This window comes from Marmota flaviventris, chromosome 12, assembly GCF_047511675.1.
Source record: "Marmota flaviventris isolate mMarFla1 chromosome 12, mMarFla1.hap1, whole genome shotgun sequence".
NCBI lineage: Eukaryota > Metazoa > Chordata > Mammalia > Rodentia > Sciuridae > Marmota > Marmota flaviventris.
Genome location: NC_092509.1, coordinates 47,769,031 through 47,786,488, shown reverse-complemented (window position 1 = coordinate 47,786,488; position 17,458 = coordinate 47,769,031). Strand labels below are relative to the sequence as shown.

The window sequence follows — 17,458 nt, the reverse complement described above, 5'->3', positions numbered from 1 at the left end:
TACTTCATCCTGGGAAGGACATCGGACTCCTGACTTCCTGAAGATAGGAAAGCAAAGCTCTTCCTGGAGACCATGTCTATTAGCCCAAGGCCACTTTACCAGACCAGAACATCCTGAAAAACATCTTTGCAGGAAACCCACACCACTGGACCTGGACTATTAGTCTTACCTGAGTCTACATGAATTGTTCTAGCTCTCTTCAGTTTTCCAAGTGGTTTATACTTTGGCTCAGTACTTTGGGAAGATCTGCATAGAGGCTGTAAGCTGAAATGAATCAGAATATTTGACTTTTCCTTTTGGAAAAGCTGCTAGAAAGTTTGTATTATTTATAGAGACTACAAAAACTTGACTTTGGGGGAAATCACACAACTTTTAAGAACTGAAAGTAGTGTTTATTAAAAATGACTTTAATAAACGTAAACTGGTATTTAAATACAACCCCAAGATAACCTAATTGTTAGGATTAAGGGAAACAAAACAGATCTTCACTCTTGTAATGCAGAAAAGTAGGTCCCTATCCTAAAACAAGTAATACAATGCCTCCTGGTATTCAGGGAATATAGGACTGCTAGCTGCTTCCCTTTCCCTGTTTAATGGGATTTACTTATATCTTGCCAATCTCACATATTTATGTCTTCATTCTGGAGCTACAGGCTGAAAGTATGAAGACAGAAATAAAAGGAGAAAGGATCTACCCTTCATTGAGGGCAGCATTGCTAACTGCTTTGAAGATTGCCAGAATCCTTGAGGATTTTATATAACTTACCACTTGGAGGAGAGCGCCATGAAGCTCCCAACCTGAAATTTATGTTCAGCCACACCCACATGACATTGTCACTCTTCTTCTCATGTTCAGGGTCTATTCTGTTCCATCCCTCCAGAACCTCAGCTCTGTTACCACTTCTTAAGTGTATTCAAGATAAATTACAAAAGGCATTTTTACATCTCAGCTTTTAATAACAAGACTCTAGGGCTGGGATTGTGGCTCAACGGTAGAGTGCTCGCCTAGACCGGGCGGGACCCAAGTTCGATCCTCAGCACCATATAAAAATAAAGGCATTGTGTTGTGTCCATCTACACCTAAAAAATAAATATTAAAGAAAAAAAAATCTTGTCTGTACCCTTTCCTGAACTTTTTTTTTTTTTGGTACCAGGGACTGAACCCAGTACCACAGTCCCTGTGGCTCAGGGAAATAACCACTGAGCCACATTCCCAGCCCTTTTTATTTTGAGACAGTATGTCTCTAATTTGGTTAGGGCCTTGCTAAATTGCTAGGACTGGCCCCAAACTTGTGATCCTCCTGCTTCAGCTTCCTGAGTTGCAGGGATTACAGGGGTGTACCTCCATGCCTGGCATTATCAAATTGTTTGAAGAATAGTCTTCCTCACTTTTTCACATTAAAAAAAAAAATACAATATGGCTTCCAACTCACAAGTCTACTAAAATTGCTCTCATTAGGCACATACAAATGACCTAATTACCAAGGCAACAGGAGACCTCCCTGTTATTATTTGACTAATCAAAAATTTGCCACTGATACACTATATTTTGTCTTTCCTGGTCCTCCCACTGTCTAGGCCACTCTGTCTCCTTCTCATTCCTTCTTTAATGTGCTGCTCAGAATTTTGACCTCAGCTTATTTTATCCTCTTCATTCTCTCCTGGTGATTTCCTTTGTCCTTATGGTGCACATTCTAAATCTGTGCTTCCAATCCACACCTCTCTCCAGAGCTTAGTCCTAAACCCTATTTTCCAGCAACGCTTGCAAGCCTGGTTCTGTGTATATACTTATCAGAATATTGTATATAATCAAGTCTCTGGGGTAGATTCCCTGGCACCAGGCCAGATACCTTCACGATTCACAGAAATTTGTATGTATATGGTATGCTCCTGTTCAGACCCAGCCTTCTCCCAATACTCTAGAATTCCATAAGTATAGGTGTATCTTAGTCAGTTTGGATCCATCCCAAGTGCAGTGCCTAAGCTAGAGCTGGCACTAGAGAAACATTTAATGAATAGGCCAGGTATGGTGGCACACACCTGTGATCCAGAAACTCGGAAGGAGTGCAGGTTTGAGGCCAATCTGGGCAACTTAGCATAAAAAGGGATAGAGGTAGAGCACCCCTGGGTTCTAATCCCCAGTACTGTCAAAAGAAAAAATAAAGTAATATTTAATGAATGAATAGATGGAACTTAAAGAAGAGGTTAAAAAAATAGTGACAGTAAAAGATAATCATACTGTTTCACCTCTCCTTTATTTTGCTTGTGCATTCACTAGATACCTTCACTGATCACCTGCTTGGCACTATGCTAAGTGTTTTTCATATATTATCTCTAAATTTCTGAGAAACTCAACAAGTAAGCATGAATGGATACTCCTACTTTGCTTATTAGAAATAACTAATTTAGAGAAGTCATCTGGCTAAGATCACACTGCAAGTAAATGGTAGAGCCAGGATTCTACCCAGGACAAATTCATAATACTATCTGTACATTCTGCCACACTGAATTAAAGGAAAAAAGGGAAATGAATAGAGTTTGAAAATGTTAACAGTGGAATCAGGTTCCAGATTTGTAAACTTTCAGGTAAAATTCCTTTGTCTCCTAGTCAAGAGCCATCAAGGGAGTAACCAATGTCCCACGTAGTAACTACTCACATTTCTATAACTTTATCCTTAGTTGTGCCCAATGGGATGACATTTGGATATGCGTTCACAGGACAAATGTAGCTCAAGAAATCTTTAATCTAGAAGAAGGAAGATAAAATGGATCAATTATCTCCATGAAGACAACACAAAAATTTCCCTTTTGCAAATGGAATGACTAGGGCACAGAATGATTATTAGCATCTAACTTTCCAAATAAAGCATCAAGAGACAAGAGCTCAGTTGTTGCCAATAACTCTATTAAAATAAAAGGCTACTTTAACTTAGAAAGGTAGGGAGATCTGGTCCTCAGGCATTGTATAAGGAGAAAAAGTAAGGTCAAACCTATACCCAGAAGTGATTCACTACTTCTGAGACTCCCAACAGAGGAATATCCTTTCTTGTTCAAGTTGACAGCCTGTCTAAAAAAATACACTACAACAATAATTTCTCAGTATTTGTAGGGAATTATATTCTAAAAACTCACTACGAACACTGAATTAGAGGATACTTAACTACTGCTTCTAGGAAGGAAAATGGTACATAATTAGATTCCTGAAAGCCCCTGTTGATATCTTCATCAACCAATCTACATATACTCTTATTTTATATGTATTTGTTTAAAGACAACTTGTTTAACACTGCTGATTCCTTAACATTGAACTCACAGCAAACAGCACTGTAACTCAGACCTAAAAATTAATGTGTATGTGTGTGTGTGTGTGTGTTTTGTACTAAGAATTGAACTCAAGGATGCTTAATCACATCCTCAGCTCTTTTTATTTTGAGACAGGGTCTCACTAAGTTGCTTAGGGCCTCACTAAGTTGCTGAGGCTGGCTTTGAGCTTGAAATAAAAAAAAAAATTCTGCCTCAGCTTCCCCAGCCACTGGGATTACAGATGTGCACCATTATGCCTGACTCTTAACACATATTTTCACCATAAGGTACATCACAGCCTTCTTGTGCTCAGGAATCTAGATAGTACTTCAGCACCACACTAGAATGTCATTTAAAATTGCAAGATTACTGAGAAAAAGCACAAAAATACCAAAAAAGTGGCATTCTATAGACCACAAAAAGGACACCTGTTTACAGTATGAGAACTACAGTATGAGAGCTGCCTTGTTCAACTAGATCATGAAAAGCGCATGTTAAGTGACTCACATTTCTCACCACTGTCCAAGTGACTGACTCCTGAGGGGCTGCAAGTATTGATATTGGGGTTACAAATAAGTAATGGTGAGTGAGCAAACTCAGAAATATGGAGTTCATGAATAATGAGAACCAACTGTTACTAGAAAAAAAATGAAAGATGAGATTTAAACAGAGATGCCTTTGGAAGTCAAGAGTACTGTTATCAATGATGAAGGCTGAAGTACTACCAGGAGAAAGGTTATGAGTTTATGGGATCCCCTTACCTCACTATAGGAGGAGTGAAAAGAAAAGCAAGCTCTGTATGAACTCTCCCCAGTCCTAAAGGGAAATGAAAGCAAAAATTTAAAAAGTCATTTAGCAAAACTAAGTTAAAAGTCCTGACTCTCATCTTTAGGTTATTCCAATATGAAATCACCCCACAATCGGGAATTTCTTCTTGGAACAGGAGTACACTTTCCAGAACTGGAAATCTGCTGTAGACATTCTAAATAGCCAAAGTCAAGGAAATGGTTTGAAGATATCATTATGGAAACTCTGCCAAGGGGCTTCTACTTTCCACATTAATGTACAACTCATACCCAACCACTCCGATTCCTACAGGCTCCAGCCATCTTCTCTCCTCCCTCACTAGAACAGCCTTTAGATATATGGCTCATGTTATAATAATAGGTTTGGAATAGCATCTCTTCAGTTTATACAGTGTTTAAAGAAAGGAATCCCCACCATTACAGTAGATCCTCTTCTTGGGCTTAGGCCAGACTGTTTTGAAACTAAATTCAAATATTTTATCTCAAAGTTTCTCTCAGAAGACCAATGGCATGAGTTTCTTACCTCACTATCACATTTGTTTTTCTAGTTCTTTCTCCAAACCACATGGTAGAAGGCTTAATGCTGACTATGTGGAGTGGAATTCCAGTTTTGGAAGTAATTCCACAGGGTAATTTGTTCCACTGAAAATATTCCTCTGCCTAAAAAAGATTTAAAAATATATGGAAACAGTTATATATTTTCAACAAAACTGTTTGCAGGTAAAATCTCAAAAACAAAAGTAAATAAGTTTTTAGACATGAACAAAAAGTGTAATTATGAGCAAACAATCAGATAATTCCAAATTGAGAAATTTTCTGCAGAACAACTGGCTTCGACTCTTCAAAACCATCAATATGAGGAAATAGAACCAAAGGCTGGAGACATGATCTATATCTAAAGACTCTTCAAGCTGACTGAATGCAATGCATGATCTTTAATTAAATCCTGAATTTAATTATTTGCTCCCATCCTCCTAGGCTATAAAGCATACTATTGAGACAATTGGGAAATTGGAATATGGACTATAAACTAGCCAACAGTATTATAACAACATTAAATTTCCTGAGTGGGTGAATCATGTTGTGGTTATATAAGAGAATGTTCTTGTTCTTAAGAGATTCTTGATGAAGGAGTTCAGGTGGAATGCCATGAAATCTGCAACTTACTCTCCAGTGGTTTGGGCTGTGGGTGGTACACATGGAGAGAGGGAGAGAGAGAATATGTGGCAGTGTCAACAAAATGATGAGTCCAGATGAATAAATACACTAGGATTTGTACTAGGCTTACAACTTCACTGTTTTTAAAAACTTCAAAATAAAACTGGAGGAAAAAATATAAAAAGGTGCGTTTACAAGCCTGAAAAATAATGGGATGATTGTTTCAAAGACATTATGTTTGGATTCACTCCATCCCACTCAAATTTCTTCACAGAAATTACTATTTCTTATAAGGATCTAGATGAGACTGCAACAGGACTCCTCAACCTCTGGATCTACTAGTCAGTATTTGTAAAAACTATGTGGCCTAAGGAATATTTTAAGCCACTAGAAATAGTGTCCCAAGAAAAGTCAGCTTTGTGGGAAATGATAGCAATAGAATTAGAAATTAAGCTACTTTGTGAAATATCAGAAAAATCAGAACAAAAAGAAATTTGACAATTTAAAAATTTATGGGGCATGGGACAAAAGACTACAAGTCCAACAGAAAAGAAGGGACAAAACATTTAATACTTTTTATCTATCTTATTTTTATCTATCCACAAATTCATTGGATGTATGCATGTATTTGTACATACACATATATCTATACACACACACCAAAAATGGTTAAATACATTCATGAATGCAAGTTACAATATGCAGCTTACAAACCATCAAATGTAATTTCTTACCTCCAGCTCTTACAGTGGCCCCCCAAAAAAACATTCCATATTGACAATAAGAGTTACTTTTTTGATTTAAAGTTATACTTTATTGTAAGGGCCAAGCAAGTAGACTTAAAGTTTTGGCTTAGGTACATGGGACCAATATCACCAAACAGTAATCTGAATGTACAAATGCACTCCCTACTGACAAAAAAAAAAAAACACTCAGCATTTGAATGCTAAGATTATTAAAAATTTAGAAGGAAATTATCATCGCTCATATTTGAAGGTAACTAGTCTTAATAATTAAAATGAATATATTAAAGGCAAATTCAAAACGTTAAGCCTTATCCCTGGTGTTCAATAACAGAAAGGCTCTGTGGTAGCATTAAAAACAGATCAAAGCTGGCCACAGTGGTGCACTCCTATAATCTCAATTACTCAGGAGGCTAAGGCAGGAGGATGGCAAATTTGAGGACAGCCTGGACAACTTAGCAAAACCCTGTCTCAAAATAAAAATACAAAGGGCTGGGGACACAGTTCAGTGGTAGAAAGCCCTTAGTTCAATCCATACTACAGGAAAAAAAAAAATTCATGTGAGTTGCAGAGGCACTGGAAACATTCGCTGAAAATTGGTCCGTCAATACATGTCACTTCTTCAAAGTCTGAAGGAAGTTATATCTAGATATTTATCTCGAATGGAAGAAAACTAAAGTTTATGAATGTGTATGTCATGAGTCTCAAAAATTAAATAGTAGTGGACCATAAATATATTTGCTTAAATTATAAGCTACAGCATATTATTTTATTAGAAATAAATTTACATTCTAGAATGTATAGGAATAGATTTTATTTAAATTAAACTATAAGGATCTGTGTCTGTTGCTTATTATGATATATATGTTAAAGAAATATAGTTAGGAATGCTGCATAACTTTGAGCTAACAACTTACGATTGTAGCCTCAGCTTTTATGTTTACAAAGTGATGATTCAGTCTCAAATGAAATTTTTGAAGTTCCTTTTGACCTAACAATCATGGATCCTGAAAACAACATGAGAATGGTCATTTACACAGATACCTTTGGATGCCGACATGCGTGGATCTGGGTGTTACGGTCTGTTGTGAGATGATGAAGAATGTCAGGCATGTTTCTAAACATGTCCAGCTTGTCCACATGAATCTATGGAAAATAACAGGCATAGCAGATTATTTGAAATATATTTCCTAAGAATATATATATCTTATTCCTAAGAATAAATTGTTCAAGGGGAACAAATATTAAGGGGCAAAATATGCAGTTAGTTACATCTAATTATAACTAACTATATCTAGACATATGTTCTCAGTTTTTTTTCCACCTGGCTTTTTGCTCGCTCATTGCTTGTTCATATTCTGCCATGATGTCAATGGACAAAGGACTCAGCCCATGGATTTCATTTGATCTTGCTAATACTGTCCTTCAGTTCTTCCAGTCTCTTGATTCATATGTATTGTGCATCTACTATACAATCAGGATTTATTCTAAATCCTGGGTATATATCTATGAACAAAGCAGATAGGGATAATCCAGAATCTCTTCATAAAAGACACATACAAGATGCCACAAAGGGGCAGTGGTGGGTAAAGAAACACGGGTCAGATTTCCCCACCACATATCAATTTTCTGTGTCAAGAGGGAGAATAGATGCAGAAAAACAAATATCCACACCTTGGTCACCTTTAGCATTTTAAGGTTAACACATGTTAAAGTGTTAAATCAAGGTTCCAGGTTTACTTAAAGCTTATCTTCTGGGTACTTCAGAGAAAATTCCAAGCATTTAAACTGATATTAGGATTCTGACATGGCAAAAAGAAGAATTTCATGTTGATGTCTGATTAACAAACAGATTAGAATAATATCAAATTGCAGTTGGGTACAGTGGCCCACACTTCTAATTCCAGCCACTGAGGAGGCTGAGGCAGGAGGATCCCAAGTTTTGAGACCCTGTCTCACTAGGGCTGGGGATGTAGCTCAGTGGTAAAGCACCCCTGGGTTCAATCCCCACTGCCACAAACAGAAAAAAAAAAAAGAAGAAGAAGAGGAGTGTCAAATTGATGTGCTAATTTTACCAAGACAGGTATAAAAAGAACATAAACAAAACTGCTTTTTTTAATCTAACGGCCCATTCTGCTCACTACCTGTGTACTAATGACCCATAAGAAGTATAAATGAAAGATTTTCTGGGCTAAGGAAGAGGGGTGAATAGAAATAAGTTCTGAGATGATAAAGACGGGTATAGAAACTATCACCTTCACAAAAATAAAAACAGGAAAAGCAGCTACAGATTATCACTGAAGTCCCTTAGTTGAGAACCTCACCATTTTTCCTTTTCAAATTCCTGACCTAAAAATTTCCTCATCCTCTGCAAAGGAATTAACAGAATTAAAAGGTCTCACTCAGAGGAAACTCTGGGGTCACCACCAAAACCTCTCCCTGAACCCCTCCTCCTGGCCTCTTCCTGCAAGGGTTCTAAAGCAGTAGCTCCTACTATTCCGCATGCCACTAAAACTACAGAACAAATTTGGGACAAGTACCTTTATATTTACCAAAATAATGCATGAGGGGAAAAAACCCATATAGTATACGTAAGCATGTGTGTGTGTGAGTGAACACAATCTGTCACCACTATGATTTAATTTAAAAGGCTATTTTTACAACAAAAACAGGAAGGAAAACCTCAGAACAAAAACACATCCTTCTTAAAATAGAGAACTGGCAACTTTATTCAGATATTTTTGGACAGAATGGCCTAAGGATGGATGAAGCCAAGGAAAGGACTTGGGAAGGAAAGACCTTGACTTGAGAAGTAAAGGAGGAATTTAGCTGGGTGCAGTGGTACAGTAGTTTGGAAGACTAAGGCAGGAAGACTGCAAGTTCAAAACCAGCCTAGGCAACTTAGCAAGACCTGTCTCAAAATAAGACATTAAAAGCGCTGGGGATGTGGCTCAATGGCCAAGTGCTACCAGGTTCAATCCCCAGTACAAAAAAAAAAAAAAAAGTTTTTGAAATTTCAAATGCAGAAAAGCAAGATCATTTTAACTTCACTAAAGTACATTATATGTAACTTGTAGTTCTTGTCACAAGTTTGTTTGGAGATCTATATTAAAAGGTACAAAATCAAACAATTTAAATGGCCAACTAGTCCCAGTACATCATTTTGTTCAGTCGTGATCAAATATCTATTTTCTCTTAAGAGACGAGAGCTCAAGACACTCTCTTCAGGTAAGCCCTGAAGGTAGGAGCTCCTTGCTGATAGTCATCCACACATATTCTGGGCTCTACTGCTCTGGTTCTGAGAGCCCAGCACTGAGCAGCTGGAAAGAACTATCTGGAAGGGACAGGTGAAAACTCCCTCTCAATCTGATACTGATCTGTCAATGAAGCGAAGGCACCAATTCTCCAGGACAATGTTCTTCATTCACTGTTGACTATGACCAACAAAAGAAAATATATTTCCATAGCAACTCAGCACACCTATATAAAATATGCATGTATGTTTGTGTCTGAGGACCTAAGTAAATTTTCATAAAATGATCACTTGGCTGCAAGCAATACACTCAGATATCTCCTTGTCCAAATTTATTTCTAATATGAGTTTCAATTATTTCATGACCTACAGTTTGGGAATAATACTTCCTCTGTGGCGTATTTTCCTTAAGACCCTTCTATACCATTCAGGTTTCCACCAATTTCCTCCCATGAGGACATCATTAACAAAGATGATCTATGACTTTAGAGAAGCCACCAATCTCTGCTGTAGCCATGTTTTGATAAGCTATCTGTCACTGTTTTCCATTATTTGGGGGTGGGGAGGGGAAGGAGAGGTGAATGGGGTGGGTAAAAGGGAGCAGGTGAAAAGAGCAAACACAGTACCTGGACTCCCAACTCTTCACTAAGATTGGTGAACAAATATTCATAGCCGTAAGCTGCTTTGCAGTTCAGCCACACAACATGGTACGGGCTCCGAGTGATCCAGCTTCGAACCAGCTCTAAAATTCCACTTAAACACTCTCCCTAGACAGGATTCGTAAAGGACATTTAACACTCATAAGAGCCTCACTTACCCCTTTCATCCCCACACTTGAAGGTATCTGAGCCATGGGGGACAATTATGGCCTCACTGTCATCCTATACACTTTCTACCAGGCACATGGCCACGCCCATGTCATTGCCCCACTTCTCCAAGCAGACTTACACGACTTGGAATTTGGTAAAACCTTGGATCGCAGAAAGTAGTATCTAAATATACACTTTGGATGTCTTTTACTCTAAAAACAGAAAAAAAAAATGGTGTTAGCTGCCTAATGTGACACAAATCATGTGAGCAATTTACACTTTATTTTATAGGGTTTTTCACTCCATCTGAAATTTTTTTTGTTAATCAACTTTCTTGGGAAACTATTTCTATACAATAAAATAGAGAGTTTGTGTGAAGGATCCAGTGAATTTTGATAAGCTTATATGACTATTAGCAAAAAAACCCAACAACAACAACAAAACATTTAGAACATTCTATTACCCCATTTCAAGGAAGAAAATTTGCTCTACTATTCTTTTTTTTTTTTTGCGCGGGTAGGGGGTGTACCATGGATGAACCAAGGGGTGCTTAACCACTGAGACACACCCCCAGCCCTTTTTTGTATACTTTATTAACAGACAGAATCTCTCTGAATTACTTAGAGCCTCTTTAAATTGTTGAGACTGGTTTTGAACTCGCTATCCTCCTGCCTCAGCCTCCTGAGTTGCTGGGATTACAGGCGTGTGCCATTGTGCCCAGCTAATTTGCTTTACTATTGTAATTATTATAATCAAGTCTTATTTCTAATACAAAGACTTGTGTTTAGTGGGAAGAGAGCAAGAATGCTTTTTAAACTATGTAGCCTTACCTTCAAGAATTGTACAAGGCCCACACCTACCTGCCTCCAGAGTGCAGAAGCTCCATTCTGGCAGCTTCTCCTTTCGCCAGTCTAAAGTCTCCTGTGTACAAGACAGTTCCATTATTGCCCTGAAATAAAAACCTGAAAAGCAAATGTATCTCAATGACTTCTGAGTTTCAGACCAAGTCTTAATAAAGCAAATACATGCTAAATCTATAGCGATGCTTCCTGCTAAATATATCCTTTATGTTACAATATTAATGAAATTTCAATAGCTCCAAGTCCACATCTGGCACTTAACTACTACCTCTTCCCTGGAAGAATGAAATAATAGAATGCAGATACTAATTGAGCTCATAATAGGTGCAGCCTATTATGATATGTTAGCACTCTAAAGTTTATGTCAAGATCATTTCTGTTCATAGAGGCAAAAACCCATGTGATAAGACAATGTAAAGTCACTTTGAAGACCTCCATTATAAGAAAGACAGATGTCAAATCTGATCCTAACCTCAATTTCTCAAATTCAATTTGGAAACAAAGTAAAAACACTGCCAGAAAAATAATCAGATTTCCTATACATATTATTTTTTGACTCTAAAAAATGTATTTCCATAACACAATACATATTACATACAGTAAGACGGCAAATAGATGAGTCCCTTACATAACTGATCCTGGGCAGTGACCAGCTGGTAAAAGAGTCACAACAATCTCTTCCTTCTAAAAAGAAAATGAAGAAGAAATAACAACAAAAGTTATCACTGGGACCTAGCTAAATAAAGCAAACAGCTCTCAAGAATGTGCCTTTTCTCCCCTTTCTTCACTTTCCAAATCCTGGAATAGATCCTCAATTGTTCAACAGATAAACACAAGAGTTACCACGGGACTTAGCAATTCTACTTCTAGTTATATACTCAAGAAAACTGAAAAATTATGTCCACACAAAAAACTGTACATTCATATTCACAGCATAATTATTCACACTAGCCAAAAAGTAGAAACAGTCCAAATGTCTATCAGCTGATGAATGGATAAATAAAATATGGTCTGTCTATACAATGGAATGTTATTTAGCTACACAAGGAATGAAGTGCTGACATATGCTACATGTACAACACATGCCACGTTCATACACGTAGATCCCCTTGAAAACATGTTCAGAACCGGGAGTGGAGCACACCTGTATTTCCAGCAACTCAGGAGGCTGAGGCAGGAGAATCACAAGTTTGAGGCCAACCTCAGCAACTTAGTGAGGCCCTAAGCAACTTAGTGAGACTCCGTTTCAAAACAAAAAATTTAAAAGAGCAAAAGGGCTGGGGATGTAGCTCAATGTAAAGCATCCCTGGGTTCAATCACCAGAACCAAAAAACTAAAAGACAAAACAAAGAAACAGAAAAGAAAACATTATATTCAGGGAAGAAGCCAGACACGAAGGACCATGTGCTATATGAGTCCACTGATATGAAATTTCCAGAACAGGCCAAGTCCATCGACAGACTGGTAATCAGCAGCTGGGGAGGGACAGGAGACAATGGAGAGTGACTACAACAGGTATAGAGTTTCTCTTTTGGGTGATAAAAATATTCTAAAGTTGATTATGATGATGGATACACAGGTCTGTGAATATATTAAAAGCTACTGAGTTGTATACTTTAAATGAGTGACCTATGTGGCTAGCAGATTGCTCAATAAATCTGTCAAAAAAAAAAAAAAATCAATGCAGCCTCCTCCCAATTCACCACACATCACTCTATCCCTTTAGGACAGAGCCTGTTGGGCATGGCTGACTCTCCAACCATAAGTAAGCAGGAGCAGAGCTCTGTTCTCACCAGCTTCTTGCTCTGTAAGGTGACTCCTTTCATCAAGTCTAACATTCTTCATTCTGAAGGCAAATGGCATCTCCCATTGGCTGTGGCAGGATAATGCACAAAAGCCACATGGCACAACAGGAAACAAAGGATCAGGGCAGGACAGCAAGAATCTGCCTACCAAGAGCCTGACTACCATTTGCTGCCCAGTTTTGAGAAAGCCTTTTACCAATACACCTGTATGTGACAAAGCCAAACACCAATTATATTCTCCAGAACCATTTAACTAAGTGGGCCCAGGACAGCAGACTTCAACTATCTGATCTTCTCCGAATGTACATTTGAAAAAGTCATCTTTGTTCTGATCATATTCCCAGAGTTAACATCCTCAGAGTTAAACATGTCAAATTGACATGTTATGAGCACACTACAGAAATACTAACTAGATTTGCCATAAAATAGGAAAATTCCTCCTAGCCCTATGGATAATTTAAGGGTCTCATTTTGTTTTTTAAAAAGTAGGCCCATAGTTCTGTTTACTATTAAAACTATACACTCACAAAGTACTACTTCTGAATTTAAAGATTGATCCACTTGGGCAGTGATATCTTTTTAAAAATGCAAAAATGATTCAGGAAAAAATTTGTAACGTATATAAATTTGCTTCAAAAGTATTAATCGCGGGCTGGGGATGTGGCTCAAGCAGTAGCATGCTCGCCTGGCATGTGTGCGGCCCGGGTTCGATCCTCAGCACCACATACAAAACAAAGATGTTGTGTCCGCCGAAAACTAAAAAATAAATATTAAAAAAATTCTCTCTCTGTCTCTCTCAGAAAAAAAAAAGTATTAATCGCCATTTTAGATCCTGAAAATTATAATAAATTAATAAACTTAGCAAGATATCAGGTAGAATTATTATCAATAACTGTTGTTCTCATTGTTAGTACAAATACTAAAAAGGAGCAATTTTAACAAAAAATATCTAATCATTTCAATGTGAGAAATAAATACGTCACTATCATGGACTGAATATTTGTGTCCCCACAAAATCCATAGGCTGAAAGTCTAACCCACTAAAGTGATTTTTATAGGAGGTTTTGGGGAGGTGATTAGTTCTTGAGGGTGGAGCATCCATGAATTCGATAGTGCTCTTTAAAAGGGAGATTTTTACCCTTTTAGCGGAACCAAAAAGCAGGCCCTCACCAGACACCAAATCCACTTGAGCCTCTCCAGAACTATGAGAGATAAGTCTCTGTTGTTTTAAACACCCAGTCTACAGTATTTTTGTGATAGGAGCCTAAATAGACAAGACAACCACAAGTGGTTTGGTTGTTTTCTCTAAAAACTAATTAATAAATTTTGATTTATAAATATTTATAAATTATGATTAAACAAACATTCAAAAGCCAGGATAAACAATCATCTTATCATAGTATTTAATATTTAGTTACCTCGCCTGATGCTTCATCAACTAAAGATATCTGGGTAGGAGTTTCAATTTCAATTGATATCTATTAAAATAAAGTAAGAGAACACGTATATCAGTTTTCCATGCCTTGGTCATCTCAAATACTGAAAGGGAACTATGTGAATGAGTTCCAGACTCTGTAGTAATAATTTCTATTGCACTATAATAAATATTTCAATCATTTGAAAAAATTATAAAATACAAATGGTACCCTTATTAAGGTGGGTTTGACTATGTATTAAATGCCTTATAAATGTGTGTATATACATATCCTGCAACATGGCAATTCTACTTCCACTGAATTCATTTTTCCTCCTCCATCCCTTCCCATTTGGAGTATTTTTAAAAAATATTTATTTTTTAGTTATAGGTGGATGCAATATCTGTATTTTATTTTTTTAAATGTGGTTTAAGAAATCTTCATACATGTATTTTGTATAATGATGACCGTCTCCTTCCACCATCTTTGCTATTCGGGAGGGAAAGGGAGGGAGAAGGGGAATTATCTTTTATTTCTTACAGTAACTCATCTAACATGGGATTGTTTTTTTCTTGGAACATTTGGTAAAATGCAACCATAAAACCATCTGGGCTTGGGCTTTTTTGAAGAAGAAATCTTTGATAATTGTTTAAGTTTGATTTATTCTAGTTTCCAACTTTTCTTCTCTCAACTTGGTACTTTTTATATTATGTTGTTTTTACAATTTCAACTCCAACCTACGATTATTTACTGTATGCATTTGATTTTCATATGTGTAGAATGACTTTAGCTGTCCATTTATTTCTGATCCTTCAAATCGTTGCATTACAGTCAGAAAACACAGGGCACCAGGAAACCTTAAGACTTCTTTTGTGATGCAGTACATAACCAAATTTTTTAAATGTTCTATAGATGTCCCCCAAATACTATTTTCTATGTTGGGTTAAAAGCCATGTTTTGTTATTATTCTATGTTTTTAATTGGTTCACATTTATTATGTCATTTAATGTTTCTGTATCTTCACCTAATTTCAGCCTGTCTTTAAATATCTGAGAAGGGTATATTAAGCTCTTTAGTAGCAACTGTTGGTTGCCTGTTTCTCCTTATATTTTGAAGCTTTGTACTATGCCAACACATCTAAGCTGAAAACTATTTTCCAGAAGTCATTTCCATGTTAGGGCTGGCCACACATAAATAAGTAAGTAAGTAAGTAAATAACTGAAAGATGGAAGTGAACCACATCCTTTTTTTTTTTTTTTTTTTTAATGCTCTAAAGAGTACCAGAAGTTTTAACTGCTGATCTGGCTTAACTCATGGGTGAAGGGCAGAACTGCAAACCACACTAATTTCTACTGGGTACCTGCCTGCATTTCCTGAGTGCTGGGCCAGATGTGCATGCAACTCACATACAATGCCAAAGTGGGTGAGTGACCAGCATTATCAAGGTTGGAAGAAGTGAGTGACAGTTGGGGACCTGTTTACCCTCCCCATTTCTAGTTTGTCTTTGTGGATTCCAGCTTGTCTCTGCTCTCCTTTCCTAATCACTGGCAGGACAGACCCATAACAACTGCTGGTCTAATATAAGAGGCAAATGCTCTGCTGAAGCTGCTCTGCAGAAGGGAGGAGGACTTAACTCCCAATTGATCAGTGTTGAAACTAATGACGTCACATACACCAAGAGTATATGAGAAAAATGTGTTCCTTGTAAGACCACACTTTCTGGGAAGAGCAGCACAACACCCAGGTTGGGATGGAAGGGGCTACGTGGCTTAAGACAGAGTAGGTTTGTGCGCTGTTTTGTTTTTATCAACAAATAATATTTTATATATTTATGGGGTACAATACAATAATTTAATACATGTATACAGTGTATTGATCAAATTAGGATTATTAGAATTTTAATTTCCTCAAATGTTAATCATTACTGTATTGAGATCCTTCAGACTCTTCTAGTGATTTTGAAATATATCATGAATGTTGTAGACTATAGATACTCTACTGAGAATAGTTTGTTCTCTCCTGCCCCTTCGAAATGCTGGGGATGGAACCCAGGGCCTCAAGTGTGTAAGGCAAGCACTCTAAGACTGAACTATAAGCCCAGCCCCTGTAAGTAGGTTTTTATTGTGGTAAAGGGGTAGGTAGGCCTGAGCTTGTTTTGTTTGAACTTCACATTGGTGTCAAGATGTGGTTAGGCTTCCCACTAAACTCACCCAAATGTAGGGCAAAGAGAAAGGAGGCAGGACTTGAAAGCTATCATCAGTCAGATATCAAACTGACTTCTCATGACACTTAGGCTGATTTTTGAGCCACCTCCCACAATGCAGTGAGGCCTAGACCACATAATAAGCCCTAATTTGATTCACTTACGGGGGTCCTCCTTCTCTGATCCTGCATTGGGTGAGATAGGGTCTGCAGATATTTATGGAGATGGAGACTCATATCAACTGTGTATATGTTCGTATCTTCTTGGTCCATTTTCCCTTGTAACAGTAAATGACATCCTCCCTGAATCTTACAGTATTTTTGTTTTGGCCTTCAGTTCTAATTTGTGTGATATAAAAATTTCTACTCTTGTATGTTTGGCTTCTTGTTTGTTACATCTTCCCACTTCTCTGTATTGTTTTTGTTTTCAAATGTCAATCCTTATTTATCCTTTTATCTATGTCTTTTGCAGATCTTTCTTATTTTTTAACCTAAAATGAGGATCTATATTTTGGTCAATAACTGAATTAAATCCATTTACATTTATAATAATTATTGTGATACTAGGCTTTTTCCTCATTTTTTATGCATCAGATTTGTATTTGGCTTTCTCCCCTTTACTATCTTACATTGGAGAGAACCATTTTATTCTGCCACATGGAAGGTTATCCGTTCTATTATTATTATGCTTATTATCCCTTTCTTATTATAACTCATAAACTGTGTTTATTTTTTCTAATCTAGCTCATGATCTAAATAAAAAGACTTAGCAGTCAGACATAGTGTACACCTACAGTCCCAGCTATATGGGAGGCTGAGATAGAAGGATCACTTGAGCCCATGAGTTCAAGACCAACCTGGCCAGCAACATAGACAAAGTTTGAGACCCCCATCTCAAAAACAAAATAAAACAAACAAACAAAAAAACTTAGCAATTATGCCAATGAACATCTTACTTTAAAATATTACAATGCAAGCTGGGCACAGTGGTGTACACCTGTAATTCCATCTACCTGAGAGGCTCAGGTAGGAGGATCACAAGTTAGAGGTTAACCTAGGCAACTTAAAAAAAAAAAAAAAAAAACCTACTTCAAATTAAGAAGA

The 17,458-nt window shown here is 37.1% G+C and overlaps 1 protein-coding gene across 9 annotated transcripts in view; it reads right to left on the bottom strand.

Annotated features, from left to right (window-relative positions):
* The window catches only part of Dclre1c (DNA cross-link repair 1C), a 34,605-nt gene that overhangs the window by 9,240 nt on the left and 7,907 nt on the right, over nt 1–17,458 (bottom strand). For 4 of the 9 annotated variants that reach the window (XM_071599945.1, XM_027928575.2, XM_071599949.1 and 1 more), the window contains 10 exons: nt 14,156–14,215; nt 11,561–11,616; nt 10,933–11,034; nt 10,212–10,284; nt 9,890–10,030; nt 7,055–7,156; nt 4,633–4,769; nt 4,065–4,119; nt 2,658–2,746; nt 170–264 (listed from right to left, as the gene is read on the bottom strand). In XM_071599945.1, coding sequence (XP_071456046.1) covers nt 170–264; nt 2,658–2,746; nt 4,065–4,119; nt 4,633–4,769; nt 7,055–7,156; nt 9,890–10,030; nt 10,212–10,284; nt 10,933–11,034; nt 11,561–11,616; nt 14,156–14,215 — 910 coding nt within the window. The remainder of the gene's footprint in view (nt 1–169; nt 265–2,657; nt 2,747–4,064; nt 4,120–4,632; nt 4,770–7,054; nt 7,157–9,889; nt 10,031–10,211; nt 10,285–10,932; nt 11,035–11,560; nt 11,617–14,155; nt 14,216–17,458) is intronic. The other 5 variants (XM_071599946.1, XM_027928578.2, XM_071599947.1 and 2 more) reach the window with 4 other exon arrangements.